The sequence below is a fragment of the Daldinia loculata genome, assembly GCF_022478755.1.
Source record: "Daldinia loculata strain CBS 113971 unplaced genomic scaffold F4817scaffold_47, whole genome shotgun sequence".
NCBI classification, from domain to species: domain Eukaryota; kingdom Fungi; phylum Ascomycota; class Sordariomycetes; order Xylariales; family Hypoxylaceae; genus Daldinia; species Daldinia loculata.
In genome coordinates this window covers 210,577-235,782 of record NW_026054901.1, presented here as the reverse complement: position 1 = coordinate 235,782, position 25,206 = coordinate 210,577, and the positions used below count along the sequence as shown (strand labels likewise).

Sequence of the window (25,206 nt, the reverse complement as noted above, 5' to 3'; positions counted from 1 at the left end):
ATACGAGACGACCTATACATATCTCGCCTGCGGAGGACTTGATACGACAGATACCTACCTCCTCACAACCACAGCCGAGTTGGGATCTTCGACAACAAGCAGTACTGTAACAAGTTCGGGCTCAGAAAGCACGCAGAGTAGCTCAGCAGCACCGCCATCACTACTATTATCTTCAAAAACTACCAAATTTGACTTAGGCCCGGAGTCTACCACAGCAAGTCAGCAATCCTCAACGGACTCGACGAGCACCAACATAGGTGCTATCATCGGAGGTGTGTTGGGTGGGTTGACCCTTGTCTGCGGTACGGTGGTGGCCGTGGTCTATATCTTGCGACGGAACCGGCGACCACAGCACGTGGGTCAGGGGGAAGTAAATACCACGACACCAAATAAACACATCACAACGTATAGCGCGGTGCCACCTTCAGAGGCTGACAGCAGCGCAATAAGTAGAGATCAAATACAGTCATTTGAAATGTATAGTGCCCCAAGTTCGTGGCAGCAGCATAGAGAAATGGCAGGGTTAGGATAATTATATCAGTTGTGTATCATTTTTGAAGGGTCTTGGTAGTTTTAGATTAGGTCTTGTAGGTAAAGCTTTCGGGTTCCGAACTAAGTGCTTGGGGGGTTGGAATAAGGGGAGATGCGGTCTGGTTAGTTATCATTGTATTTTAGGTATTAGCATATAATTTCTTAATGTCGTTGATAATGTGAAGTATTTAAAGCGAGGATGTGAAGCCATTTACACGTTTGCGGATTTAAGCTTAGATACTCTCCGATTAGTCAGCTGATCCAGTGAGAGACAGCCCTGGAATGGTTCCATGGTCCCACTTCAGCCTCAGACCTTCTAGAGCCTAAGCCACATTCCATTTCCACAACGCACGCACAAACCCACAAACAGGTGCATGACCCACTTAAAAACTATAGGGTTTTCTAACCCTCCAAAAAATTTGCCGAAAGTGCGGGTTGGTTCAAGCCGCAACCTCTGGGAAATTCTCGTGCCTCTAATCTGGAGAACTGAGACGACTTGCGATAGACGACCATTCATTCCACAACCAACCCTTGATCGCAATCAGTCACAATGGTGAGTAATAACCTCTAACGATAGATGTTGTCGCAATGTCTATTCGGAAACTTCTCTTTCAAGAGGATTTATCACTAATAAACATGAAATCTAGGCGATCAAGCACAACAACCAGATTCAACACAACCGTACGTTCAATCGAAGCCATTTTCAGAATACGAATCGATCAATTACACTTCAGAATCATAACGCAACAGTAAAACTGACTGGATACATGCAGATTTCCGAAAGGATTGGCAGCGCCGGGTCCGAACCCACTTCGACCAGGTATGAAGACGATCCCCTTCAGAACTTTTAACGACGAGATGAAATCGAACTCGAAAATTATTCAGATATTAACATTGGAAAAACTATAGCCTACCCAGAAGATCCGCCGTCGCTCTCTGCGTCGTGCTAAGGCTGCTGCCGTCGCTCCCCGACCCGTCGACAAGTTGAGACCCGTCGTCCGATGCCCGACCATCAAGTACAACCGCCGTGTTCGTGCTGGACGTGGTTTCACTCTGACTGAGCTGAAGGTAGATATCCCCATTCAGAAATTTCCTGCACATACTGCATCAATTCCATATTCCCCAGCTACCGCCATCACGCCCTCAGAAATCCTACACTCTAGATCACGATATTCTAACAATTTATATAGGAAGCCGGTATCCCCCGCCTCGTGGCCCCTACCGTCGGTATCTCCGTCGACTTCCGCCGACAGAACCTCAGCGAAGAGTCTCTCGTCGCCAATGTCGCCCGCCTAAAGGCCTACAAGGAACGATTGATCGTATTCCCCCGCAAGGGTGCTAAGCACCCCAAGGCCGGTGACAGCAAGGACATCGACCTCAGCAACATCGAGACCGTCTCCACCGTCGGAGCCATCCTACCCATCATCCCCGTGGCTGGGGGTATTTCAGAGATCAAGAAGAGCGATCTGCCCAAGCCGATCGAGGGTGGTGCTTTCGCGAAGCTCCGCAAGGCGAGGAGCGAAGCCAGACTACAAGGTGTGCGGGAGAAGCGAGCCAGAGACAAGGCCGAGGCTGAGGCCAACAAGAAATAAGATGGAGGTATCTTACGGGAGTATGGACGGCATCATTAGGGTTCTGCTTTCGTTGTGTTGTTGGACGGTCATGGCGGGTTGGCTTGCGGTTCCTGTGTAGCCAGGAGAGAAACAAAATATCATCGTTCTCTCGCCACACAACAAAGGCCGAAGCATTATTGCATCTTCCGGTTTGCTCTAGGTCGTTCTCAATGGAAAAATGAATGGACATACTCTCCGTGCTTCTCAAAAGGCCGTGACATGAAGCCGTAAACTAGCATGCGAAATAGGAAAGCATACGAAATAATAGGGAGGCTAATGCTGATGGTTATTAGGGAAATCTTGCGTAAATGATTGTATCTATCGAGATGCTATACTCTGAACGCTTCGCATATCTACAATGGTTCAAATCTGACTCTAGCACTAACCGGCCAGACTTGAGACGAGCTCAGTAACTAGTCACAGATTCGACCTTCTCGTTTCTATCGCCGAGTACTAGCTGCCCACCCATTTTCAGCATCTGGATAAACACATCCCTCACGTCGGAGGGAAGCTCGTCTGGGCCACCCTTTGCCAGCTCAGCGATTAATACCAGAGCGTTTTCTCGATCTACCTTGGTCATAGTTGCGGCCTTCTTTGGGTCTACTTGCTGCGGCTCCAGCTGACCTATCGACGAGAGATCTAACCCGTTCCCTGCGGGTGGATTACTACTCGCCTCTTGGTTCGACTCGCGCTCACCTGCGATAGCCGCTGCGAGGAGATCTTTCAGTTCGGGGTGTTGCAGTATAGCCTGCTTTACGATAGCAAATCCTTCGGCGGAGCGCGCCATCAGTGCGAGCACGAACCATAGGTCTGATCGTAAGACGGGGAATTTGGTCTGCAGACCGAGATATAGTAGCGTGTCTAATAGAGTGGGATGCTTGCTATAGAAATCACGCAGTAGCGAGCTAGCCTCATCTTCGGAGGTAGGCGAGGGTGACGATTCGGGGAGGAGTGAAGACCCGGCCGGTTTGTCGGAGTGCAGGACGCGGCAGACGCCGGCTACGGCGCGGGCTGTTTCCATCTTAGTAGGCTCCTGGTCAGCTTTGCGGTGTAGGTCTATTAACTGTTGTATAGGCGTCTTGTCTTGCGTGTCTGGGGCCACACAGACACGTCGCACGTTTTCGGGGCAGTTGACAAGGAGGATGCGTGTGAGCGACACGGCGTCGAATTGGACTTGCGGCTGCGTGTCAAGATCCCATATCCGGGGCAGAACATTGGGGTCCAGCAGGCCCGCACTACCTAGCACGGCCTTATTGCTCGCGGGGATGGATAAGTTCTTCAAGAAGCTAAGAGCGCAATGGAGCAGCTGGGCATCTGTTTCCGAGTCGGAGGATAGGATGGGGATTATCGACTTATGCACAGACATCTCCTGTACTAAGGCGATGCTTTGAGCGTCGGTACGAGCGATGTTACCGAAGGCCAGGCAAGCCGCGATCTGGAGCTCTGTATCATGAGATGAAGAAATCCAGCCGAGCAGCAGACCGGCTACGGGACTATCCAGCGAGCATAAAGAGGCGAATTGAGGGTGAGCAGACAGGTCCGCCCAAGTTTTGGTATACATGGATTGCAGCTGGGCGAGCTGTGCTTGCTCATCAGTATCATCGATGTTGAAGACAGAAACGCCCTTGATAGCTCTTTGAAAAGCTGATATGAACACGGCAACGGCGCCAGGGGTCTCGAGGAAGCTGTCTTGGAGCTTTTGGTGAGAGAGGTATGCTAACGCGGCTGAGGATAGACCCAGGAAGCCGTCAAAATCTGGAAACCCTCGTTCAGAAGCATCTAGGGTGGCTTGCGATAAAAGGAGATACGGTGCCCGAGGGTTTATTAAGTCGGGCTCGAATTCTTTCAACTTGTTAATATGATCATACTGGATAATAGTATAAGGGGATCAATTTACCTTGAGCTACTGCCATGCCTAGCAACTTGTAGATGATATTCATGTATGGTAGTGCCTTTTCTTGTAACGGGCGAGTCTGAATGAGGTCGATTAGATATATGCCCAGGTGAGCTTTAGAAGCCGCTGCCTGAGCCGGTTCTAATTGTTAATATGTTAGTAAAACCATATGCCCCTATCCAACTTTTCATTCTCACCGTAATCAACACATGTATTAAATAAAACCGGTATAGCGAATTGGAGTAAGGAGTCGTGTGTCAGCAATTTCACCAGCTGGGGGAGACAGCCCGAGTCGACGACTCGTTGCCGATTCTCATCTACTATCTAGTAAGCATGAGAAGGCCGAATGCCCAGGAACCAAGGAGATACAGACCTTGGTCTGCGCAAGAGTTCCCTGTTACTCGGAGAGCATGAGCTACCAGGTCTAGATCTAGCTCATCCCCCTTAATGAAGCCCAGGAAGAAGTCTAGCAGACCAGATCTTCCAAGTGGGATTCTCCATCGCTCTAGGATTTGTGAGTGTTAGCTAAGCCTTTATACATGTAAGTGAAGACTATATAGAGACTTATATGAGCCTCTATGAGATTGGAGTTTAATTCACCTTCTCGACTACCGTTCCCGACCTGCTCTGCTAAGACCTGGAGTTCAGGGGACTTGGTTTCTTGTAGTCCCCGCGCAGTGCTAAGAAGCTCTTCTAGCGCTTGGACCCTCGACTCCTCATCTTGGGGAATATTGTTGAATAGGTCTTGGATCTCGTCAGGCGTCATGATCTCGGGCCCATCACAGGTCTAATTCCGATATAGCAAGGTTCTACGGATTATCTTCGTAGGTATAAATAACCAGATACCGATTATGAGTAGATATCAAGAATTATTATAAAGATGATCATAGTTTACAGAAGGACAAGAGATCAAAAAGTGTAAAAGTCGAAGTTCAACTAGTTAATGATTACGTAAACAAATTGTTAGGTCCTTAAAGTAAGGAGGTATATACGTACCCGATCTCGGGAACATCCCGTTACTTCCAAACCCACTAATCGGCTTCCGATCCGGGTGAATATTACGTAGGTGAGGCTCTGTGCCATTTTACGGCGGGTCTATCCACTGATAATTGATTAGCGGGCAGGCGGGGCAGACGCGTCAGCGCTTTTCTTTCCTTTCGCGCGTTCTACAATTCATTCTTCTATGCAATTCGTTATTATTAGGCACATCAAAGTATTTTAAGAGTACTTGAGTTTTTGAGTCGAATCTTATCTTTTATATATAAAATTAACATTTAGAAACACGGAGAATCTTTTTAACAGCTAGAAGAATATAGTTAAAAGACAAGAAGTAATTTATACAGCTCAGGGGTAAACGAAAAAAAAAAAAAGGATTTTTAGGTAAAACCGAACCCTTGAAGCGACATACAACTTAAAACAGAACTCCCGGAAACATTATGACCTCGAGGCATACCCAAAACTTCGTCAATTTTGTTCAGAAGGTGTGGTTCCGATTGTTTTACCTCTACTACTTTTGAATCCGAAAAAAACACGCCACCAGCACATATTTCGAGAGTATCTACTATGTCTCATGGTCGCGGCCGTGTAGTATGAAAACCACAGACTTGCAGATCGAGATGCGTCGTATCAAGTTACACGAGTCACCAGCACTATGACCATCTGATGGATAGGAGTCTGAGACTGTTACGTCAGGACAATGCAATTTAGAGGTTCTAATGCATCACGGCAGAAGATAGTACATGTCCTCTGATCCTGCTATTCTTTCAGGAGGTGAGATAACTGGCTGCTGGTTATTAGCTGAGAATCTCTGTGGACATGACTGTGGCTCCATGCGAGAGAGGCAGGCAGAAATACCCCTCGAGTTCGTGAGGACTAATTTCGGCGGTCCGTAGGTGAGATGTTGGATTCCGCCGCGAGCGCCCGTTCCACTCGGTAACAAACACGAAGCTACTACATCTGCAAGAATCCTAGATTTCAAGCTAGATGAGGTAGTTTAGATTTTAAACGTTTATACGGTAGTTTCCCTTGGCCCCCTTTTGATCAGAGTTTGATATGCTACTTTCATCCCCTAGTAGCCAACTGCTTTCTGTTCGGTAGATGGGGGTAGTTGAAAATTTTATTCTATCCCAAGTCTGAATGTTCATCGTACGGTGTCACTACCAAGTGCCATTTCACTAATCGTGATCGTACCATACGCTTACAGGATTGTCTCACGAATAGGCATGTATTCAACACTAATTACCTAGGTATCCTCACTGACCAGAACGGCAGTAATAACGCTTCTTGACGCGAGTTCAACCATCCGCATGTTTCAGTATAGGCCTAAGTCATACCTTGTAATCTCCGTCAACTCCCATTGTGCGACACAAGCGTCGTGGTGTTTGGAGCAAACCTACTCGTCTGAAGTTTTGGTATACCCTTCCGTTAGTACAAATCAATGCCTGTGCCACTAGTATTAGCAATAGCTTCAAATTGAAATGCTCCGCTAATCTGGGGGTCATGCGCGTGGAGAGGAACAGGTAGGACAAGACGGCTTATGATCTGCCCAGGCAAGATCACTTAAGGTATTATAAAGAACGGGAGTCCCGATGCCCCCTCATCCAAGCTGTTTCGGCCTCTATATCCGGCCATACCACGTCCCCTCCAAGTCACTCGTTCATAATGGCCATATACTGGCTTCTGTCACTCGTTTGCCTACTGACACCCCTTACATCCGCCGCACAGGGCTATTCAGGCGGTGGTCTTATGGACGAAACCGTTACCAAGAGCGTCACTGAGACTGTCACGAAATATCTATCTCAATGCGGTACATTGGAAACTCCGTCTCATACTCCAGATATAACGCTATCCGGCACCACCACGCGTACGAGTACCCTCCAAGCGACTATCTCTATCACGATAATAGCCAACGTGACCAACTTCTCGGGAGCTGCTCCCATCGGTTTTACCCTCTCCCAGTCGGACATCACGCTTCGTACTCCTAATATCACACCCACGGCTCTTACGACGGAAAGTATTAGTTACCCCGTGTCCAATTACTCTTCAACTCATGCCAACACCACGAAGATACCTTGCTCGACTCCGACTGGTAAGATAATGGTCGATGTCTTTTCCCATCACGATATAATAAATCTAATACTTGCCTCATAGTCTTAGTCCCAGTTCCTCTGGGTTCATCTTCTCATTCTACCCCATGTACCACATCTTTCCGCAGCACGTCTTCTACGTCAGCACCGACTACATCACCAACCCAGATACCAGTTAGTGAATCGGCTAAACTCAGGGGAGTCGCAGTTACGCGGAAGTTCCTAGGGGTATTGACTATAGTCTCCGTACTAATTACGGGCTTTCTATGAAAGAAGCCATGTTGTAATGAGAGATGGATAGGGTTGACTCACTAAATTCTCGATGCTTACGGAGCCCTAGGCATGCTCATGAACTTGTGCCTAGGTTCTCTAAGGCAATATCTATGTAATGACAGCAGGCCTGATGCTGGCCACATGGGCTAATTAAACATTGGTTTCGTTAGTAAATCTTTTCTAAGTAGTTCTAGTAATAGAGGTACAATTTCGATGGTTTTCTGGAAATAAAGAACATTAAATCGTCCTATCGAGTATCGTTAGTAGCAGATTCAAACGCAGATCCCAAGTTAATACGTGAACGTGTGGCCTCTATGCATTGGATATAAGGTATTACCCGATTTTTTGTATTCGTCCCGAACAAATTAGAATTAGGGATTCAAAAGTGTGATTGAATTTGAATGGGAACTTTCGAGTCGAATCTCCAGTGAGATACATGTCATATCAACGCCCGCTCTCTCCCAACCCATATACATATAGTCACATAGAACAAATCACAATTCTCGGTCTTCGCTCATAATCGCAGTTTAAAATCAATTGCTCTTTGCTTCTTCACCACCACCGTCGTCCCCTCTCCATCTTCTTCCGTCCCAAGCCCATCAGATAGAGTCTTATCAGCCTTTTTGTAAACGGTTTTATTACTCGTAGCTTCCTCTTTTCCGTCTCTCCCTCCTTCTCGTCTTCTCTTTAATTGGCTAACGTGCTTGACCTTTTTTTGCATCATATCTAGCCAGAACCTGTTTGGATCGAATGTACGCCGTAGCGATTTCCAAGGGTGGCGTCCTAGAATAGATTCAGGCGGAATCATATTTTCTACGAGGAACTCCTGATGTAAGAACTGTCGACGTTGTAGGATTTTCGTGCCGAATTCATCGACCAGGTGCTTTGTATTCCATAACCTTTGGTGTCTATGGTCCCACGATGGGTGTGCTGGATCGAGTTCGAGGACTTCGATGCCGGCGAATCCTCGGGCTTCGCAAACCGCTGCTATCACCCTGACTTTGTCGAGGTTGTCCGTAACGGACAGGAAAGGGCTCGGACTCGAACAATTCCAGTTGAGGTGTTTTTGAACCAGAACTTGGAAATGAAGAGGGTTGATATCGACGGTTCCATAACCCCTGGCCTTAATTCCTCCGAATGGGTGTCTATCGTGGACAACGCGGTATAGCTTTTTGGGTCGATTATCACCGCCGCACGTCTCGATAGTGATAGAGGGGTTAAGCATTGGACGACCTTGAAGGAAGCCACCACCACGAGTAATATCTTCTGCGCAGGGGAGATTAGGATATAGCACCTTTAGCTCCTCGTGCAACTCCGGTTTCATCCAGAGTTTGAAGGGTATTCCCTTCTCTAGCTTAGAATCGACGACCCAGGCTTCGATGTCAGGCATAGTTGCCTGTGCTACTCGCCGCTCGCCATACTGGGCAATGACTACCTTCTCAACAGGAACGATAGACATGATTCGATGATGATATTGGTACTTTCCGAGATAATATCAAGGATTAAAGGAATGAGGAGATGATATGGTGTGATACGGTGTGATATGATATATAGATGTGTGTATGTGTGTATGTGTTATAATGGCGTGTATATTTGGGATTGTTAGAAAGTACCTGAGGTACGGGTATTTCGAGTAGGCGGTAGATATATAAGGATGATAATTTGGTAATTAAACCTGATATAGATAATGGTGCCGTGGGTGGTCGTATTGCCGGGCCTGTGTATGGTTTTACACACTTGAATCTGAGGATGAGGAAGACGAGGCTTCAATAAAGATAATACTGGTAAGGTATTGATATATTTTATTGTTGATGTTGGTGTTTAGTGGTTTTTTGGTCTGGAACTGACTGGTAGATGTGTAAAAAGGATGTGTAGGAGGACTAGAACCTCAAGGTGAGGCCTACGCTGTTTATATATTCAAAAATATGGGTTGGAGACAACAAATAGGCAGCTTCGCTCAAAGCCCGTAACTGCCACTCTTGCAAATAACCTTAATTTCCACGGGATCCCGTGCAAAGGGTCTAACGCCTGGATCGTATACCTAGATGTATACGAGTGAAAAGCTGTTTCGAGTGATATAAGTGTGCTATTCGGCTTACATGCCCTACGTTCAGGCCTGGAAACGTGAGCAAAGCAACTACGTTGTTCCCTGCTGTAAGAGTGATCTCATTAGGATTACCTGGAGCGTACTAACCACCTTAATATAAGGTATCAGGTATATCAATAGTTTGATTCTCCTAGAGACACTGCAAATTCCTACTGGTATACATCCGGCGTCGTTTTGGTTTATTACATCTTAGTTTTGTGCTTAACTTGTATCTGTAACTACAGGCTTACGCTCTGGCGTATTTCGGTCCATAGTACATTGCAATCTGATTCATTGAGTACTTGATGTTTCAGGAAACCAAATAATCCCTTAACTACATATCAATCACTTAATTTTGAAACTATGTGGTGAAAAGACTCTACTAGTATGGAGTTGCCATAAGGGATGGTTATAAGAACTTATAAATACAAAAGTGTTATGGTGATAATGAAACATATTAATTATATTGTATTGAATATTTGACAGCTAGTTTAAAAATGGTTCAGTAAAACTTCATTTTTTAAGCTCCCATAAAACGCCAGTTAGTTTCTTAAGTATAGAAAAAGGTCAAGTATAGCTTTTATTTAAAATTGGAATGCTATTACTAAAGACTTTATTTCAAGTTGGCTATATATAGTTGGATGATCACACAATTAGTTTTACCAATATACTTATGCGCAAACTTTCGAAAATATAAAGATTTTTGGTTTAAGGCTAGTAATGATCTCACAACAGACTACCCTAGCATGGCTGAGCTTTGGAATAGGTCGCACGGAAATGACTTATAAACTAAAAGGGACGTCCTGGGTTCTATTTGAAATGTTAAGATTGAGTAAAAACCCGAGAAGTAGTTCCTATTAGCTTTATACATTGGCTTGTTCGGCAGTTCTTTCTTTTCAGTCTTATTCTCTTACCCCCTTTTTTCACAGGAAGTACCAACCTATTCTACCGCCAGCTATCATTCGTTTTATACCACTCCTTATACTTATTTCAATTGGCGGCTACAGCAACCCATGTGTATCATATGCTCAGATTATTAGATTTCGGATTCATACGACTCTGGGGGACAAAATTTCGGTTTATTGCCATATCTTACATCTATATGATTATATGCTTTTACCACTTAAGCCTTAGTTGTTATTATCTATAGTTATTATAATGGTTCAAGTTAGTAATTGTACTGATGTGGTAAGGAAGTGTCTACTTGATGTGTACTCCACACCCATAACAGAGTTAGATATATATTCTATAGGAAGGTATGAGATAGTCAACTTCCGGAACTGTAAATGCTTACTTAGGTAGGTAGCTAGAGTTGTGTGGGTTGTCACGTATGAGTTGAAGTGACAGGTGGTCATGGACTTTAGAAGTGAGTAGGAAGGAATGTGCGCAATACTCCTCAGTAGTATAAAGGCGGTGGGACGAATACTCTGAAATAACTAGCTGTTTTAGAACGGATTAAAATGTATTAAAATGATGGACTATGAGGATATGTAGTACATATGTTACGTTAAACCGTGAAAGTAAAAGTAGTATTACAGGGACAGGTTGTTGATTTTAATAATATGTACCAATATTCACCGGCTAGGTGACTTTAAAGATAACCTGAAAAGTGGCTATTAGTATACTAGCCACTCCTAACATTATAAGCTCGATGCAATACTTAAGTGGGTAATTACGAGCCATAAGTTTAAGATTTATATATGCTATAAACTACTTTAACATGTACTATCATACATTTTTTAATAAATTTTAATTCTTCAAAGCTATACTGATATTTAATAGGACAAGTACATGATGAATTGAATTAAACTTGCTTAAAGGCACATCTAAAACAGAACGAACAGAAAGACAAGTTACATGTATTACTTTTCTTTCTAATTATCATCTTATCTTTATGGTTGTGCAATTAAGTTCAGGGGAAACTAAAACACTTTAAGTAACGATCCGCCACTGTAGGTTTTCTAATTTTAAGTCAAGGTATACTATTTGGTGTTTTATTCTTAATTATATTATACTTTAAAATTAGATTTGTCATTATTATATTCTGTTCTTATACGGCTCTTGTTGTAAAATCGGCATGTTATCTATATATGCATAAGCTCGTCTATATGCATACCCCGATAACTTAAGCGTCTAGGTTCCCCTTATCGGATAGATTGACATGCGGTCCGCGTCGCGCAATGACAAAATAGACTTTATCCAATCTGGCCTGGCCGACAACATCACCACCAAATTTCGAGACTTACACATACTCACTCCCTTCACGTCGCTCCTTTAATAAACCCACTACGACCTTGATATTTACGCGAGTGACGGTTCTATTACCACCCTATAATTTCATCAGCCTTCGTACATACACAAAATTGTAATCAATATGACGCGTGCGCAACAGACCATCTCCATCGGCCTCCTGGTCACTTCTGTACGTCGATTCGAGCGAGATCTTCTCGAATACCCTCAATTGGCTCTGCTATATTAGCTTGGTCGCTTACTAATATATTTCCGTAGCTCTATCTCGCCTTGTACCTGAATCTCGTCCCTCTCCCCGAACTAGTGCAGACCGAGATCGTCCCTGTTGTACGTTGAATCCCAATCCGATTCTATTTGCCCTGTCCTCCCGACTTTAGATATTGCGATACCCTATTCGAACAGAAATAAAAGAAATTATCACTAACTAACGTTTGCCAAAAATAAATAGCTTCCCTTCTGGGCCCTCGTCTCCTTCGGCGCATACTTGCTCTTCCGCCTCGGCTGGAACGTCATGACCTTCCACGATGTCCCTGAGGCCCATAAGGAACTTACGGCTGAGATCGAGCTAGCCAAGACCGACCTCCGACGCCTGGGTGTTGAGGTGGATTAATTACGGTCGCGAAGAGTGGTGGTAGAATGAGGTAGAAGGGTCATGGGGTTGAAACTGTCAAGTCATGCACAAACCGCCTATCTTGTTCCTATAGTTAGTTGTAAACTACAGCTTCTTAGCTTGAGACGGGTGAAGCAATGCCAATAGAAATAAATTAATTATCACAAGACTTGAAAGCGTCATGGATTGCTGCTTGGCAGTTTATTAACTCGTTCTCGGCTCTGTACTCATAACTACCTGATCCAAGACACATAAGAATCAACAAGAGCACCACCAAATTTCAATTTCAGCCCTTTTCACTTAGTGGTTCATACTCTGCATCATAGACTGCGTATGGTTCTTTGTAGCTAAGCCCACGAAGACCGAGGGGGAGAGATCCCGACGAGGCTTCTATTCCAAGCAACCTCGCCGTAGTTTGGAACATCGAGCGAGACTCATCGGCTAAACCTGATGAATCCTAGCTATTTAGTTTCTCTCGATTGGGTATACAGCTCGAAGTATCGTCATACCTCATAAACACGTAATAGGTCATGACCTAATCAAGTTACTCGCTTGTATGCATGTACTATTTCCCCTTTACTCTTCCCCAACTAGCAATGCGACTACTATCTTTAGAGCTTCCATCGGATCCTTGTTCTCTTGGATCAACTTGTCAAATATGCTCGGTATACTTGTTAAGCTACCCTTTGTGTCTTGCCCATGCCCTATTATGAGTTAGATTATTTATATACGTATTGTGTTGGATAGTTGAGTTGACTTACACTTCGCCGGAGTCCCTAGCAATAGTCCTATTTTGCTTCGTGCTTCTCCGGTCCAATCGAATTCGATACGCCATTCAATACGGGTACCTGGAACCTCCTCCGGGTCGCCGAGGCTGGTTAGCTCTAGGTCAAGGTATGTTCTTCCTAGATGGGGTAGCATATCAGCTTTAGTGAAGCGCATTTTGTCGGCCTGGCCATCAAGCTCATCGTCATCATCCTCATCGTTCGCTGTCATTGCTCGACGGCCTCGACCCTTCTTCCTCGTATCTGTCCTCATTTCTCTAGCGCATTTTGCTAACCCTTCGCTGCTTCTTAGGTCCCTTTCAACGGCACACCAAAATCGAGCTCTCTTTGTTGCGACGCGGAGCCATTCACTCATAGCCCAAGTTATGACGCTAACATTCCTTGTTAGAGCGCTGGTCCCCGTACCTCTAACGACCCGTTCCACGAAAGGCCCCAGCTCGCCAACCGCGGACGGCTCAAGACGTGGAACTTTCAGCTCAGCAATAGATAGCCTTTTGGTGTTTACCGTCATTTCAATTGTCGCGGCAAACAGACCTGGCAGTGTTGACGAAGCGGATATAGTATATTTTTGCATAAGTGGTCCCGGATTTCCGGCATCGTCGCGGGGTATCATCGAGACAGTAGATGTGAAAGTTAAGGGGGTAAATACTTGGAGGTAAGGCAGCTCTTCTTCCGCTGCCATCGGCACGGGATGATGAGAAATAGGAAGCTTTTCAGTTTCCGCATCAGCATCATTTTGCGGTGGAGAAAATATAGATGGAAGCGACAAGTTCGATTTGCTAAAGGGGAGGAATGAGATGGGATTTAATGCGGCTTCAAGCCAGTCTTGTGTTGGATCGGGAGCCGCCTCCTCTTCAGGAGGAAGGGTGTGTCGACGGAGTAACTCCAGAAGAGACTTCCTGTCTTCTGGGTCTTTTGGCGCTGTACTAGATCTTCTTCCTTGTTGCAATTCGTGTAAGCGAGTATTCTCACGAGTTGCTAAGTCCAGATCCGATCTTAAGCGAGCAACTTCAGCAAGTAGCGAATCTCGCAGCGCTTTCTTCTCAGCTAATGCATCGGGCTCTTCAGCATTTCGGGCTGGATGCGATTTTCGCCTCTTCTTCCGGCTTTGTGGTTGTGCCCTGAGCGTTCTCTCTGCCGTTCGGGATGGTGACTCTTCACGTGTGGCTTCTTTTGTAAATTCGGGATGACGGAGTGGTGGTTGTTTTAGAGGGGAACTCTTAATTCGCTCGGCTAATACTCTACTCCTTCTTGGACGTTTGGTAGGTGTGTTATGAATCCCCACGGGAGAGGTTTGGATCGAGGCAGGGTCGGATATGCCTTGCTGTGTCGGCGTAGGTGGGAGCTCTGGTTCTTCCAGTATAGCCTCTCCGGAAGGTGGAGAGCGCCGTAGTACTCGACCTTTAAAGGGGTTTATCAATTCTTCTTCTTCTTCTTCGGCTGAAGGTGCAGGTAATGGACGCGGCGATGGCTTATTTGGTGTCCTTCGTGGTCTGGAGGCCATAGCTCCTGTAGCGCGTCGAACGGGACTCCATGGTTGATCAGCCGAGGTGGATTGCGTTTGTTGTGCCTCACGACTCCTTGTTTCTGTATCGTCTCCTGCTTGTCTAGTATCTGAACCACCTAGGGCATTGTCAGGGAGACTTCCTGCTTCTGACGCTGCGGGCGCATCCTCCGAAGGTTGAGTTCTAGATGTACTCCTCCGTTCTAGAATGTCGGGGTTCGAGCGCGCAAGGCTAGCCTTTGTCGGCGACGCAAAAGACGGTATCTGATGTCGCGTAGATCTTCTGACAGGCTCATCTTTGGATGACGGCGCAGTCGAACCGCCTATCGGAATATTCGTCGTGGGCGACGTCTTGCGGCGCTTCGGAGCTGAAGAGTCCATCGAATATCCTAAATATCCTCTCTTATCCAATCATAATATTTCCAATCGTATATCGACTTCATGGGTTTGGACTGGGTTTGGACTGGACTTGGCCGGGTTTCGATAATTCTTAATCTGGATTTGGATTTGCACGTGTTGATGTCTGTTATTGTTCCACTACCGCAGATTCGACGTGGGACTGGTTATACAAAAAATTGGAGAATATAAAGGGTTACTTTGGAACCTATATTACTACAAGCGCCCAATTGAACTGAAATGACCCTTCTCCTGTATACTTCACATTAATATTAATAAGGTTGAAATAGGTACATGTTTCTAAAAACGCGTTCAAGTTGTATAAGTGGATGTTGACGCGGCGAAAAGCTACGTGCTATTTCTTATCTTATCAGCCCTGTTTTCTTTAGCGCGGGTCTAGAAATAGGTCATGTCAATACTAGTGCGTGTAACATGTATTCAGGTATTTCGTACACTTACTTACACCAAGTTGCTGCATTTACATAAGCGTACGGTTTGCCACGTGATACAGCGAAGATGCTGTACCTGCCGCTAATTTGTCCCCCTCTCCCCAAACTTCTTCCGATGACGTGAGGTCGACAGGAAAAAAATCAAACCATTTTCTCATTCGCTCGTCATTCTATCACACTTGCTCCCTATCCACCCCGGCCTTGTTCTTAATATCACGCTTGAAAAGACACTATATTGGTCTTCACAATGCCGATTCCTACAAGGCCTTTAATAAGAGCTTCTAGGCTCGGGTCGCTTATGCGACAGCCTCAGGCCCCTCGCGTCTTCTATTCAGGCGGCTCAAAACTACCCGGTGGCACTCCCGGTGAGGCTTCAGAGCAAGCGGTGCCGCTAGGTCTCTACTACGAAGCTGTCCTTAACAGGCCGCAACCTATTCCCGACGTCAAGCCCGAAGAGCCCCCTACTTCATCGCCCAAATCTCCCCGGAGTACCGTCAAAAAGGCCCCCGCCAAGAAGTCCAAGGATGAGACCACCCCGTCCTCTTCGTCCTCTTCATCCTCTTCTACTGGGCCTGAAACCTCCGCAAAGCCGGCGACAGCACAAGAAAAGGCACGTATTATCTTTGGCTCGCGACTCGCTGGCCCAGCCGAGAGAGCCGAGCGTCTCGAAGCCATCCGGAACCGCAGTACGCTAATAGCCGGCGTCTTAGTCCCCCCGCGGCCAGAAGAGCCAGACAACTGCTGCATGAGTGGGTGTGTGAATTGTGTCTGGGACCGCTACCGCGACGAGATGGAGGAATGGGTTAGCGCGTCTGCGATGGCCGCGAAAGCTCTGCAAGCGCAACAATCACAACAAGGAGAGCCATCCAAAGAGGTTCCAAGCGCAGACAAAGTTACGGAAGGAGGGCTATCGGGTCCAACCAATGCTACAAATATGGACGGCGACGGTGGCGGCAGTGAAGCAAATCGGCAGCCGGACTTGAAGATGGCTAATCGACCCAAGATTGCCAAGGACTTTTGGGACGATGACCTATACAAGGACGTACCGGTTGGCATTCGAGAGTTCATGAAGCAGGAAAAGAGACTTAAAGAAAAACATATCAGGGAGGGTACTTTCGGCGCTTAGAGAAAGATGGCTACATCATAAATACCCCTGTCGAGCAATAGAACAATTCGCCAAAGAACCGCTTCACATTCGAGTCGGCTTTATGGACTGTCCGAAATTCTTATATTTGTTTAGTGTTCGGTTTGGAGCCGAAATTCTCGATGCGTATCGAGTTGTCCGCGGTGTCTATCTAGCACGCCATGTCTATCCTACCTATCCGAACAGGAAAGACTCCAACCGCATCCCAGTTACTGACTGCACCTAAGCAGTACCGTTCCCGTTTGTCTGCTTCTTCGCTAGCTCGTCATGTAGGTCGATATCCGCTGCCTCCCACGGATAGCATATCCATTCATCGCCTATCGTTCTCGCTGCCAGATATCGCGATTGCTCTATCATGTCCGAGGGCAATGTACCCTTCTTCTGCTTGTCCTTGTTCTATCGTATCTGTCAGCAGCTGCGGCGGCATATCTCCTGGTATCCTGGGACTCGCGATCACTTACATGTAGGACGAAGATGCTGAACTCTGTCTTCTCGTTATTGCCCAACTTTTGCCGCGCCTCCTCGACATCCTTCTCCAGTTCCTTAACGGCGTACTCTAGCGTCGTTCGCGTGTCGTCAACTTCGTCCACGATCAGGATGCGCTTGCCGACCAAATTCTGGATCTCGCCCAGGCTGCTCAGGTCAAGCCATTGAGTGCGGGTGACTTTAGTTCCAATCTGATCTATGACGCCTTCGTCCGCGGTCGAGGAATCTTTTACGGGCAGCTGCTCGTATAGGGAGAGGCCAATGGCCTGGATAGGGATGTTGGGGCTGCCAGGCTGTTTGAGGAAGGAGCGCAAGATTCGCGCCGGCACATAACCACCACCGCCGATGGCGATAATGAGTTGCGGGTTGAACGAACTCAGAATCTTGGGGGCGGCCTCCTGGCAGAGCTTGTGAACCTGTTGGTCGCCAAATCGGTTAGATAATTGCAGACGCAAACCAACTTTTTCGGATTTTCAGACGGCATAGCCAGTTTCTCACCGGCTCCCCGAAGCAAGAAGCAGAAACAGTGGGGGTTATGTTGTGGTGAGGTTGCAATAGGTAAACAAGCAAGATCAAGATCTGCTTACATCGTTGTAAGTGACGTAGATCTTCTCCACCATCTTGGTTGATGCAGAAGATATAATAGTGGGGGAAATCTGATGTTTTTACGGCTTGTGTGCTATTGAAGAACGCGGGAAATTTTTTAGAAGGAGAGGTGAAGAAGCTGGTGTTAGAGGATCATATAGAAAGATAGAGAAGAAGGATTCCTGTATAGAAAAGGAAGGGCTAGAGGGAGAAGTTTCGAGTTTGAGTTGCGACTGGGACTCGAAGGGAAAGAAACTTTTAGTGGGGCAACGAATTTAGAGGGCTTTTTTTACGTGGGGCTTTGGAGGGGTCATTTGGACTTATTGGAACCATTAGGGGAGGTAAGAGGGACCTTTTCCAGGTGCGCAACCATTTCTGCAGCGACAAATTAGGCAAGCCAATGCCACTAAAGACCTCCACCGTGACACTACAGCTTAGGGTACCTACCACAAACACTCTAAATTCACGGCCATCTCCGCTACCTATATGTTGTACCTAAGGTACACAAGACGGAAACATTCACCATGGGTATTTCACTCAGGTAAAAACCGATGTTTCGGGATTATTTATAGAATATTCCCCGCTGTGTAACAGAAGATGTCCAAAATAAAATAAATCTAGATATAACTGACCTGGACCTTGCAAGTAACCGAGTACTAATATTGCTCTAGGATATCGCCGCAGGCCACGTGAAATGGAATAAATACATGTAGGTAGGTGCATATACAGTATACCTCTTATAGATTGACATGGTGGAGAACGCCGAAGTTAACATTAGTAGAAACTTTATGAGACGAACGGGTAAGAACGAACATATGTCAACTTAAACTTAAATTTAAAACTTAAAAGAGAAGAGTTGGGAACTAGGATAAAATGCTTTTTTATCGCCTTGGCCAACCAAATCTAAGGCTTGATCTCGAAATCTGATCCTTTTACATACATCATATACTTCTACACTTCCTTCGCGCATCTACTATACACTATACATATAGGTACTACGCATTGATCTATCAACTCTAGAGGTACTTAGGATTCTCATATTACCATTAGTTACATTATGGGGCTGGGGGGGTCTATTGACATAGTGTTAGCAATAGTGATAAGGTGTGGACATAATGTCGGCCATGTAACAGTCAGGAATCAGTCTCCCGGCTGATTGGCTATTCCTTTTGATATAGTCACCCCCGGAGGTAATCGCATCCAGATTATAAGGATAACCAGGTCTGAAATAGCTACCGTACGTACACGATTATATCTTGTTGTAATTGTATTGTTTTCGAAATACTGATATATTAGGAAAGAGTGGCCTTTCAGGCATCGTCACCAACGGTAGTCACAGTCACCTAATCGATATATGTCACATACGAGACTATGTCAGGCCAGGTCATCGTCACCATCCAAGGGCCTAATAATATTAAAAAAAAATAAAAGAATAGAAGGCCTTGTAATAGATAATAGATTACAAGGCCTTCAACATACTTATATATACAGCACAGGCACAGGCACATGTAAAAGTCAATTGAAAAGATTACGTTGAATTACATATTACATATTACGAGATTACGGGCTACGTGTTTTACCATTACACTACGAGGTCATTACGATTACGAATGATTAAAGTTTACTGTATTGCAGTATATATGCCTACTCCAGGCCTTTAGTAATTAACCTATATATACCCGGGGCTGACATTGTGTTAGATACTGACATTGTATTAAATCTCTGACATCGTGTTGAATTCCTGACATCGTTGTGGACATAGTGGCTACCTGGACATCGTCAACAGGCCTGGCAATTACGGCGAAATAGACAGTACCTCTAACATAATAAATACCTTGACATACTATCTATTAGTACTGACTTGTAAGTACCTGCAATGAAATCGGTACAACAAATCTTGCTGACATTGTATCGACCTGTTGACATGGTCTTGACATAGTATCGGGGCCTGTAATTATGTAATTATACTGACACCATTGCTGACATAATGTCAATAGACCCCCCCAGCCCCATAATGTACCTACCTAAAGACTTGAAGACCTATATATACACTCATCCCCTTCACTAGAAACAGTAGCGAATGGATCAGCGGACTCCGCCTAGATCACAGACATCAAACCTCACATTGTCTAGCTTCGCCCCGCGAGGCCATAGCAGCACTACCACCATGTGCACTCCGGTACGGCAGCCACTTCAGCCTCAATCCCATAACGAAAAAGGGTTCTCGAAAAGCGAAGACTTCTCAACAGTAATGGACGAGGCTAGAGTGAACATCCCTCTCACCATGTCCTGGCCTCCCCCGCAAGGACCCGTTCCTCCGCAACCCATGCAGGACTCGTCAAGCTTCCATCTTGGTGGATACTAGGATACCCCCATAGGAAAAATACCAGTCCTCGTGCCGTCTCTGAAGCCCCCAGACGAGCAGGATATGTATCAATCCAATGTTCTGATGCCTTATCGGTTCGCCGAGTACAGTGAAGGAAAACTACATCCCTGGCGGTATAAATTTATAGCACCAAAAGGCCTATTGGTTGAGGTTACATATCTCAGAGCATTATATAGCAGAAGAGTTGCTGTGGAGGTCTTACTTATGGATATTTTCTCTCTTCTCTGGCACCTTGATCGAAGAGTGCTTTACGATCCGGCATGCCTAGAGTGTCTATATCCCCGGGAATGGACATATATAAGTTCAGAAACGACCATTTTCAGGCCAACAAGCTTCGAAACTGCGTGCGCGGCGTACAAAAAGCGCACCCTGAACGGATATCTAGACGACAGTTTCGCATATACATCACCAGGGGTAGATGACGTCAAAATAAGCAATCCTGACTGTGAGATGAAAATAAATCGCTTTCTCAACGGGCTAGATATGGCAAGCGTAGACCCAGAGGAGGTAAATGGAACATGGGTAGACGATACTATAGAGTCTTCAAGGAGGCAGGATTATGACAACATGTCCATCTAGTTCGTGAAAGGCGAAACGAGAAAAGTATGGTCCTTCAGCGGTTTGAAATTTAATATTCAGCGTCATGACCTTAAGAGGTATTCAAAAATCAGAACATTGTGTAGAGCCACTTATAGTTGCAACATCAGTTATGGAAAGGGTTGCATTAATATCAACCCGAGCAGCGTTGAAAACAGACTTAGATACCTAGTTAATAATTAATATAGTTTCTATCTTAATATGATAGTCGTTATGCTCGTAGTTTGACGCTGGGGATATGGACATGCTCTACTATTCAGGAATTTAAACAAGGCTATCTGAGCCAACCAAGGATTACAGAATCTACCCCAATCGGGGTGCAATCAAGTTCAGCATTTAGATACCAGTCGAGCAATAATTGAATCTAATAAATGATGTAGTAGTCTAAAATCTTATCCCACGAAGTCCAAAAAGCCACCGCCGAAGAAGTCTTCCATCCTGGGGAATATCGCATGCTCTGACATATCGAAGGGTGGGAAAATCGACTCGGATTCAAGTTGCTGAGCCTCTGGTGAGCATACTTCCCCCGTGTGGTATCCCGTCGTCTCATGATGATTGGGGCCATGGCTATTGACCCCGACCGGCGCGGCTATTCCGTCTTGCTCACCCTCCTGATTTCGGGGATGTGTCCTCGCCGGCGTCTGGTGGTCACTCGTCGAGCCTTTATCGCCGCCAGTTCGGGATTCCATTTTATGCTTGGCAAGCGTCCCGTACTTGAAAGACCAAGCTTTACCAGGGGACGTCCTAATCCATTGATCGATTTGTATGATCAAGTCTCGACTAACCTGATCCGAGACCTTTGACTGCGACTCGTCGTAATGCGCGAGAAGTAGGGCGCAATACCCGATGCACAGGCACAGGCACGTAGGGATCGCATCCATGAGGAAGGACGGCATTTCCAGAAAGGTCTGCAAAACAAGCATGGCGTACTTACACGCATTTATTCGTAAGGTATTGCCATCTCCGTCCTTGTTTCGTCGCGGGTGTGTTGAAGCATGGCATTCGTTATCACTTGCGTCCTCTCCATCTATCTCCGAGAGGAACGTCCGTGGCCGTAGCCCTTGCCCGACTTCTTCTAGCGACCGAACAGCTAGGATGAGACAGGCAGCGTGATATCCGATTTTCAGCATTGACGATGTTGGAAGGCCTAGATAGCTTAGCAGGTGTGCTCGATAGCTTACCAGGCCAGACATCAAACTCACCTAGAAGATGATTCCATTTCTCTTTCCATGATAAAAATTCTTTACATTCGCCGCCATCGCCAAGATACGACTGATGTGTGAGCTTCTGGTGTAGAGTTGAATACAGCAATATCTCAGCAACAAGCATCCCATCTTGCATAGTAGCTTGGTAGAAGTTAAGCAAAATATTGCATTGATTAATGTAAGAGGCTGGTATGATGGATGGCCTGCCTGTTGTCGCAGCCCAACTATAGTGCAAGCGGCGTATTAGTCACCGGAATGAACCACGAATATCAATACTTACTGGAGATGGTGGAGGCAAATCTTAGACCATAAGTGGATGGCTTTATGATCCTCGCTCGTTAAGTTCCCTTGTCTTATGCTGTTTATTATCTTAGAGAAACTGATACTGAGCATAGCTTGCTTAGCGCAGTAACCGGTCAATAACCAGCTGTCGACATAGTCGACTCCGTTCTGTTTAAAGTCAGAGAGGAGTTATTATGGATATTAATTAAGATCACAGCCACATACACCGCCTGGGCTATTTGCATTGTTGCTCATTATCAACACAGCATTGATCTCTTCGAGATTCAGGGGGCTCGATAGGAGAGCTTGTCCCAGTGTGATTCGAACTTGTTCGTACATTTGCCTATGCATCGATGATCCGCATATATCGCTACGGTAAACAACACCCATTAGACAGCAGACGCTGTGCAAGAAAGCGGATACTCTACGAGTCTCGCTACTTGCAGTTAAGTCCTCTACGCCACAGACGAGGAGGTTGTGACTTTGGTAACGGAAAAAACTTCATCTGATGTTAACAAGTACACTGCTACCTAAGATGGGCATTCGCTATTGAAGCAGTTTTCGGACTCACAGGTGGATTAACTCATTTGCAGTCTGTTCGTCAAGAAGCTGGAGCTGCACAAGATCGACATTAATATGTTCCAGCAACCTCCTGTAGCCTCTAGTGATTTGCTGGGATATTGATCTAAGCACTACAATCGGTGCAGACTGAGCCCCTTTATCGGCTGGGGCCGAAAAATACTCGGGAATCTGATTTTCGTGTTCTGAGCGTAATATGTGGCCGTCACCAACGTTAGAAGAACTCTTACTAGCAAGTGTTCGACCATTTTGAGATTGAGCACTGGAAGTCAGGTCTTTGAGCATCGACTTAATCTCTTGTAATTCACCTTCATACCGTCGAAGCCTAATAAGCGTGTAAGCCTACTACATCAAACTAGGGATAATGGTTCAGAGCCATCCCTAAACTTAAGTATCACAAGTATACCTTTCTTCGATGTTTGAAGTAGCTGGCTCGGGCTTTGAGCTGGATGGAGATGCGACGTTTTCTCCACGGAGAGAACATTCAATTCTTCACGTAGACTATTAGTTGGAATTTTTGACATACGCCGTGTAGAAATACATGGAGTACGGGTAGATACGCCAAGGATATTATTCTGCGAACCTCAATGTCTGGCACCGATGGCAACCCTGCGCACCGGGGTCATATTCGCATCTGCACTTCAGCTTCTGGCATGACAGGCAAGAGAATGCCCGGCGCCGTCGCTTCTGCGGTTCCTCGGTCGGCTTGTCCTCCGCGCTGCGACGTTTCGCAGATTTGGGAGACGGAGATGGTAACGTCTCCCCAAGCTCAAGGATATTGATACGCGAGCCGTTGGCAGGTTTCATTCTATACACGTTTGAGTGGCTTATAGAAATTATACAGAGACTAAATCATTATCGCCGACGGAAATCGAAGGCGGATTACAAAAGTTTTGGTTCGACGGTAGCGACAAAGTAGCGATAATGCAGTAGCGATACGCGCTATCGGAAGACCCACCCGACGCCTTCCTTCCGGATCGAAAATGTCCGTCGGGTATCGGCGGAACTTCCAGCCTTAGGTAAGGACTTAGAACCTTTGGATGTCCACTTTTTAAAAGGGGTCACTCCTTTACTTATATACTTCACTCAATCCAAGTATGAGCCATATATGTTGATATGTAGAAGTTCTTACATACCAGTGTTTGATATGCAAGTATGGTATATACGAGGTTTGCCTGGGGCTCTATGCCAGCGGATTAGGTTTATGTAGCCTAGTACAACAATCTGGTGAAAGATTCCAAGGCGGATTGAAGCTACGTCTTTCATTTGGAAGCATTGATATTCACGGAGATGATTGTACCAAAAGGTAAGCAAACCAGTTCCAAGGTATAAGATGCACTTGTTTGCTATGGTTATGTGTGTCATAAATCTTTTAAGATCATTACCCATCTCAGCTTATAAAAACCATTTCCAAGAAAATAAATATAAGCCCAAAGAAATCCTGCCAAATGAACATTTTTAAACAAGAATATTTTCTACAATGGAAGAGCCGGCTTCTTATCGCAGATAAATGAATTGCTGCCTAAAGTTGCACTTTCATGTTTTATGATAGATAATAAATGTTATTGCAAAAACCAATACAATAACGGTTTACTTTTTTCTAAAAGTATCCCCGTGCCTAATTCACAACTCTTCACCACTTAAAGAAATAGCTATAATATTAAATTTTAATAATGAAATAATTAGTACTATTTCCATATTCAAACTGTTGTAAGACAGCATAGCTCTCCCAATTTTTATGGCTACTTCTACTTACACATGGTCCTTCTATATCGTATTTTATTCTCCTGGTTCAACTTCTAACTCTACTCCATGATATTCCGAGTGCGTGAATCTGCCCACATCCACTTTTTTCTAATCTTCAACCGTAGTTTCCTGTTCATTCTATATCATCGGCTATGATTGGTGCAAATACATCTTGCTTAGATATACGGTCTAAAATACCAATCGATTCTATCCACGTTCCTTCCAAAGTCGGCGAAGGACATCATATGCCTTCCTTCTGACTTTAGCTATTATTGCTAATTCAACTGCCCTTGAACTGCTACTACATGCCTTCCTAGCCGATCCTTCATAGTATTTTCAAGAGCGGCCCTTAGTACAGGCTAGATAGGCGCCTACTTGCCGAGGCAACCTCTCCTTATCTTGCCCTTTCACCCTACTAGATACCTCTACTCTAACTGATTCTACTGTTTCACCTCATCCTGGCCTGGCTAGAAAGCACCAGAGCCAAACGGATATAGGCTCCAGTCACAACAGCCTCCCTCTTCTTGTCTTCATAAACATCACTATTCCTCCTCAAAAGGTAATGAAAACACGTTCTACGGTATGAATACGACCCTCCGCCGCTATAGCCTCTCTATGCCTACTCTCCATACCTACCATCTACCTTAACCTATCGTGTTAGTGCTATGCCTTCCCTCGCCGATATAGCCACGACTTATTTGATCCTTCTTCCCCTCTTC

The 25,206-nt window shown here is 45.5% G+C and overlaps 10 protein-coding genes across 10 annotated transcripts; 5 read left to right on the top strand and 5 right to left on the bottom strand.

Moving 5' to 3' along the window:
• Positions 1-883: 883 nt before the first annotated feature.
• F4817DRAFT_346139 (60S ribosomal protein L13) lies at positions 884-2,442 on the top strand. Its single transcript, XM_049304350.1, has 5 exons — positions 884-1,084; positions 1,179-1,212; positions 1,305-1,351; positions 1,441-1,599; positions 1,722-2,442. The coding sequence occupies exons 1-5, from the start codon at positions 1,082-1,084 to the stop codon at positions 2,121-2,123; spliced, it is 645 nt and encodes a 214-aa protein (XP_049156467.1). The 5' UTR covers positions 884-1,081; the 3' UTR covers positions 2,124-2,442.
• On the bottom strand, positions 2,443-5,004 carry F4817DRAFT_346137 (armadillo-type protein). The gene is made up of 5 exons (XM_049304349.1): positions 4,639-5,004; positions 4,412-4,543; positions 4,236-4,355; positions 4,042-4,179; positions 2,443-3,986 (listed from the first exon to the last, which is right to left on the bottom strand). The coding sequence occupies exons 1-5, from the start codon at positions 4,802-4,804 to the stop codon at positions 2,551-2,553; spliced, it is 1,992 nt and encodes a 663-aa protein (XP_049156466.1). The 5' UTR covers positions 4,805-5,004; the 3' UTR covers positions 2,443-2,550.
• A 1,303-nt stretch (positions 5,005-6,307) lies between these two features.
• On the top strand, positions 6,308-7,632 carry F4817DRAFT_346132 (uncharacterized protein). Its single transcript, XM_049304348.1, has 3 exons — positions 6,308-6,461; positions 6,558-7,126; positions 7,189-7,632. Exons 2-3 carry the CDS (start codon positions 6,700-6,702, stop codon positions 7,392-7,394), a joined length of 633 nt encoding a protein of 210 aa, XP_049156465.1. The 5' UTR covers positions 6,308-6,461; positions 6,558-6,699; the 3' UTR covers positions 7,395-7,632.
• Positions 7,633-7,911: 279 nt separating this feature from the next.
• On the bottom strand, positions 7,912-8,856 carry F4817DRAFT_318562 (uncharacterized protein; the record flags this gene model as incomplete). Its single annotated transcript, XM_049300929.1, has 1 exon — positions 7,912-8,856. The coding sequence occupies one exon, from the start codon at positions 8,854-8,856 to the stop codon at positions 7,912-7,914; it is 945 nt and encodes a 314-aa protein (XP_049156464.1).
• A 3,001-nt stretch (positions 8,857-11,857) lies between these two features.
• Positions 11,858-12,343, top strand: F4817DRAFT_318561 (dolichol-phosphate mannosyltransferase subunit 3; the record flags this gene model as incomplete). The annotated part of the gene is made up of 3 exons (XM_049300928.1): positions 11,858-11,905; positions 11,992-12,060; positions 12,182-12,343. The coding sequence occupies 3 exons, from the start codon at positions 11,858-11,860 to the stop codon at positions 12,341-12,343; spliced, it is 279 nt and encodes a 92-aa protein (XP_049156463.1).
• A 195-nt stretch (positions 12,344-12,538) lies between these two features.
• F4817DRAFT_205448 (uncharacterized protein) lies at positions 12,539-15,124 on the bottom strand. The gene is made up of 2 exons (XM_049298632.1): positions 13,105-15,124; positions 12,539-13,047 (listed from the first exon to the last, which is right to left on the bottom strand). The coding sequence occupies exons 1-2, from the start codon at positions 15,011-15,013 to the stop codon at positions 12,920-12,922; spliced, it is 2,037 nt and encodes a 678-aa protein (XP_049156462.1). The 5' UTR covers positions 15,014-15,124; the 3' UTR covers positions 12,539-12,919.
• A 382-nt stretch (positions 15,125-15,506) lies between these two features.
• On the top strand, positions 15,507-16,788 carry F4817DRAFT_205422 (oxidoreductase-like protein). Its single transcript, XM_049298631.1, has one exon. The coding sequence runs from the start codon at positions 15,725-15,727 to the stop codon at positions 16,601-16,603; it is 879 nt and encodes a 292-aa protein (XP_049156461.1). The 5' UTR covers positions 15,507-15,724; the 3' UTR covers positions 16,604-16,788.
• A 55-nt stretch (positions 16,789-16,843) lies between these two features.
• F4817DRAFT_318558 (PRTase-like protein) lies at positions 16,844-17,727 on the bottom strand (the record flags this gene model as incomplete). Its single annotated transcript, XM_049300927.1, has 3 exons — positions 16,844-17,017; positions 17,083-17,523; positions 17,695-17,727. The coding sequence occupies 3 exons, from the start codon at positions 17,725-17,727 to the stop codon at positions 16,844-16,846; spliced, it is 648 nt and encodes a 215-aa protein (XP_049156460.1).
• A 1,939-nt stretch (positions 17,728-19,666) lies between these two features.
• F4817DRAFT_346125 (uncharacterized protein) lies at positions 19,667-20,875 on the top strand. The gene has a single exon (XM_049304347.1). It carries the CDS (start codon positions 20,121-20,123, stop codon positions 20,655-20,657), a length of 537 nt encoding a protein of 178 aa, XP_049156459.1. The 5' UTR covers positions 19,667-20,120; the 3' UTR covers positions 20,658-20,875.
• A 116-nt stretch (positions 20,876-20,991) lies between these two features.
• On the bottom strand, positions 20,992-23,661 carry F4817DRAFT_346124 (uncharacterized protein). The gene is made up of 7 exons (XM_049304346.1): positions 23,325-23,661; positions 23,148-23,231; positions 22,734-23,066; positions 22,388-22,661; positions 22,161-22,330; positions 21,878-22,104; positions 20,992-21,822 (listed from the first exon to the last, which is right to left on the bottom strand). Exons 1-7 carry the CDS (start codon positions 23,546-23,548, stop codon positions 21,068-21,070), a joined length of 2,067 nt encoding a protein of 688 aa, XP_049156458.1. The 5' UTR covers positions 23,549-23,661; the 3' UTR covers positions 20,992-21,067.
• Positions 23,662-25,206: the final 1,545 nt, after the last annotated feature.

Excerpts from the sequence above, each read along its gene's own strand:
- F4817DRAFT_346124 (XM_049304346.1), bottom strand. The coding sequence starts at position 23,548 with ATGAAACCTGCCAACGGCTCGCGTATCAATATCCTTGAGCTTGGGGAG. Across the intron at positions 22,105-22,160 it reads ATTTGCCTCCACCATCTCCA|TTGGGCTGCGACAACAGGCA; the intron begins GTAAGTATTGAT and ends CTTGCACTATAG. Across the intron at positions 21,823-21,877 it reads GAAATGGAATCATCTTCTAG|GCCTTCCAACATCGTCAATG; the intron begins GTGAGTTTGATG and ends TAAGCTATCTAG.
- F4817DRAFT_346137 (XM_049304349.1), bottom strand. The coding sequence starts at position 4,804 with ATGACGCCTGACGAGATCCAAGACCTATTCAACAATATTCCCCAAGAT. Across the intron at positions 4,180-4,235 it reads TAATACATGTGTTGATTACG|AACCGGCTCAGGCAGCGGCT; the intron begins GTGAGAATGAAA and ends ATTAACAATTAG. Across the intron at positions 3,987-4,041 it reads AGGCATGGCAGTAGCTCAAG|AATTCGAGCCCGACTTAATA; the intron begins GTAAATTGATCC and ends ACAAGTTGAAAG.
- F4817DRAFT_346139 (XM_049304350.1), top strand. Across the intron at positions 1,352-1,440 it reads TCCGAACCCACTTCGACCAG|CCTACCCAGAAGATCCGCCG; the intron begins GTATGAAGACGA and ends GAAAAACTATAG. Across the intron at positions 1,600-1,721 it reads TCACTCTGACTGAGCTGAAG|GAAGCCGGTATCCCCCGCCT; the intron begins GTAGATATCCCC and ends CAATTTATATAG.
- F4817DRAFT_205422 (XM_049298631.1), top strand. The coding sequence starts at position 15,725 with ATGCCGATTCCTACAAGGCCTTTAATAAGAGCTTCTAGGCTCGGGTCG.
- F4817DRAFT_346132 (XM_049304348.1), top strand. The coding sequence starts at position 6,700 with ATGGCCATATACTGGCTTCTGTCACTCGTTTGCCTACTGACACCCCTT. Across the intron at positions 7,127-7,188 it reads ACCTTGCTCGACTCCGACTG|TCTTAGTCCCAGTTCCTCTG; the intron begins GTAAGATAATGG and ends CTTGCCTCATAG.
- F4817DRAFT_346125 (XM_049304347.1), top strand. The coding sequence starts at position 20,121 with ATGTATCAATCCAATGTTCTGATGCCTTATCGGTTCGCCGAGTACAGT.
- F4817DRAFT_205448 (XM_049298632.1), bottom strand. The coding sequence starts at position 15,013 with ATGGACTCTTCAGCTCCGAAGCGCCGCAAGACGTCGCCCACGACGAAT. Across the intron at positions 13,048-13,104 it reads GCTAGGGACTCCGGCGAAGT|GGCATGGGCAAGACACAAAG; the intron begins GTAAGTCAACTC and ends AACTCATAATAG.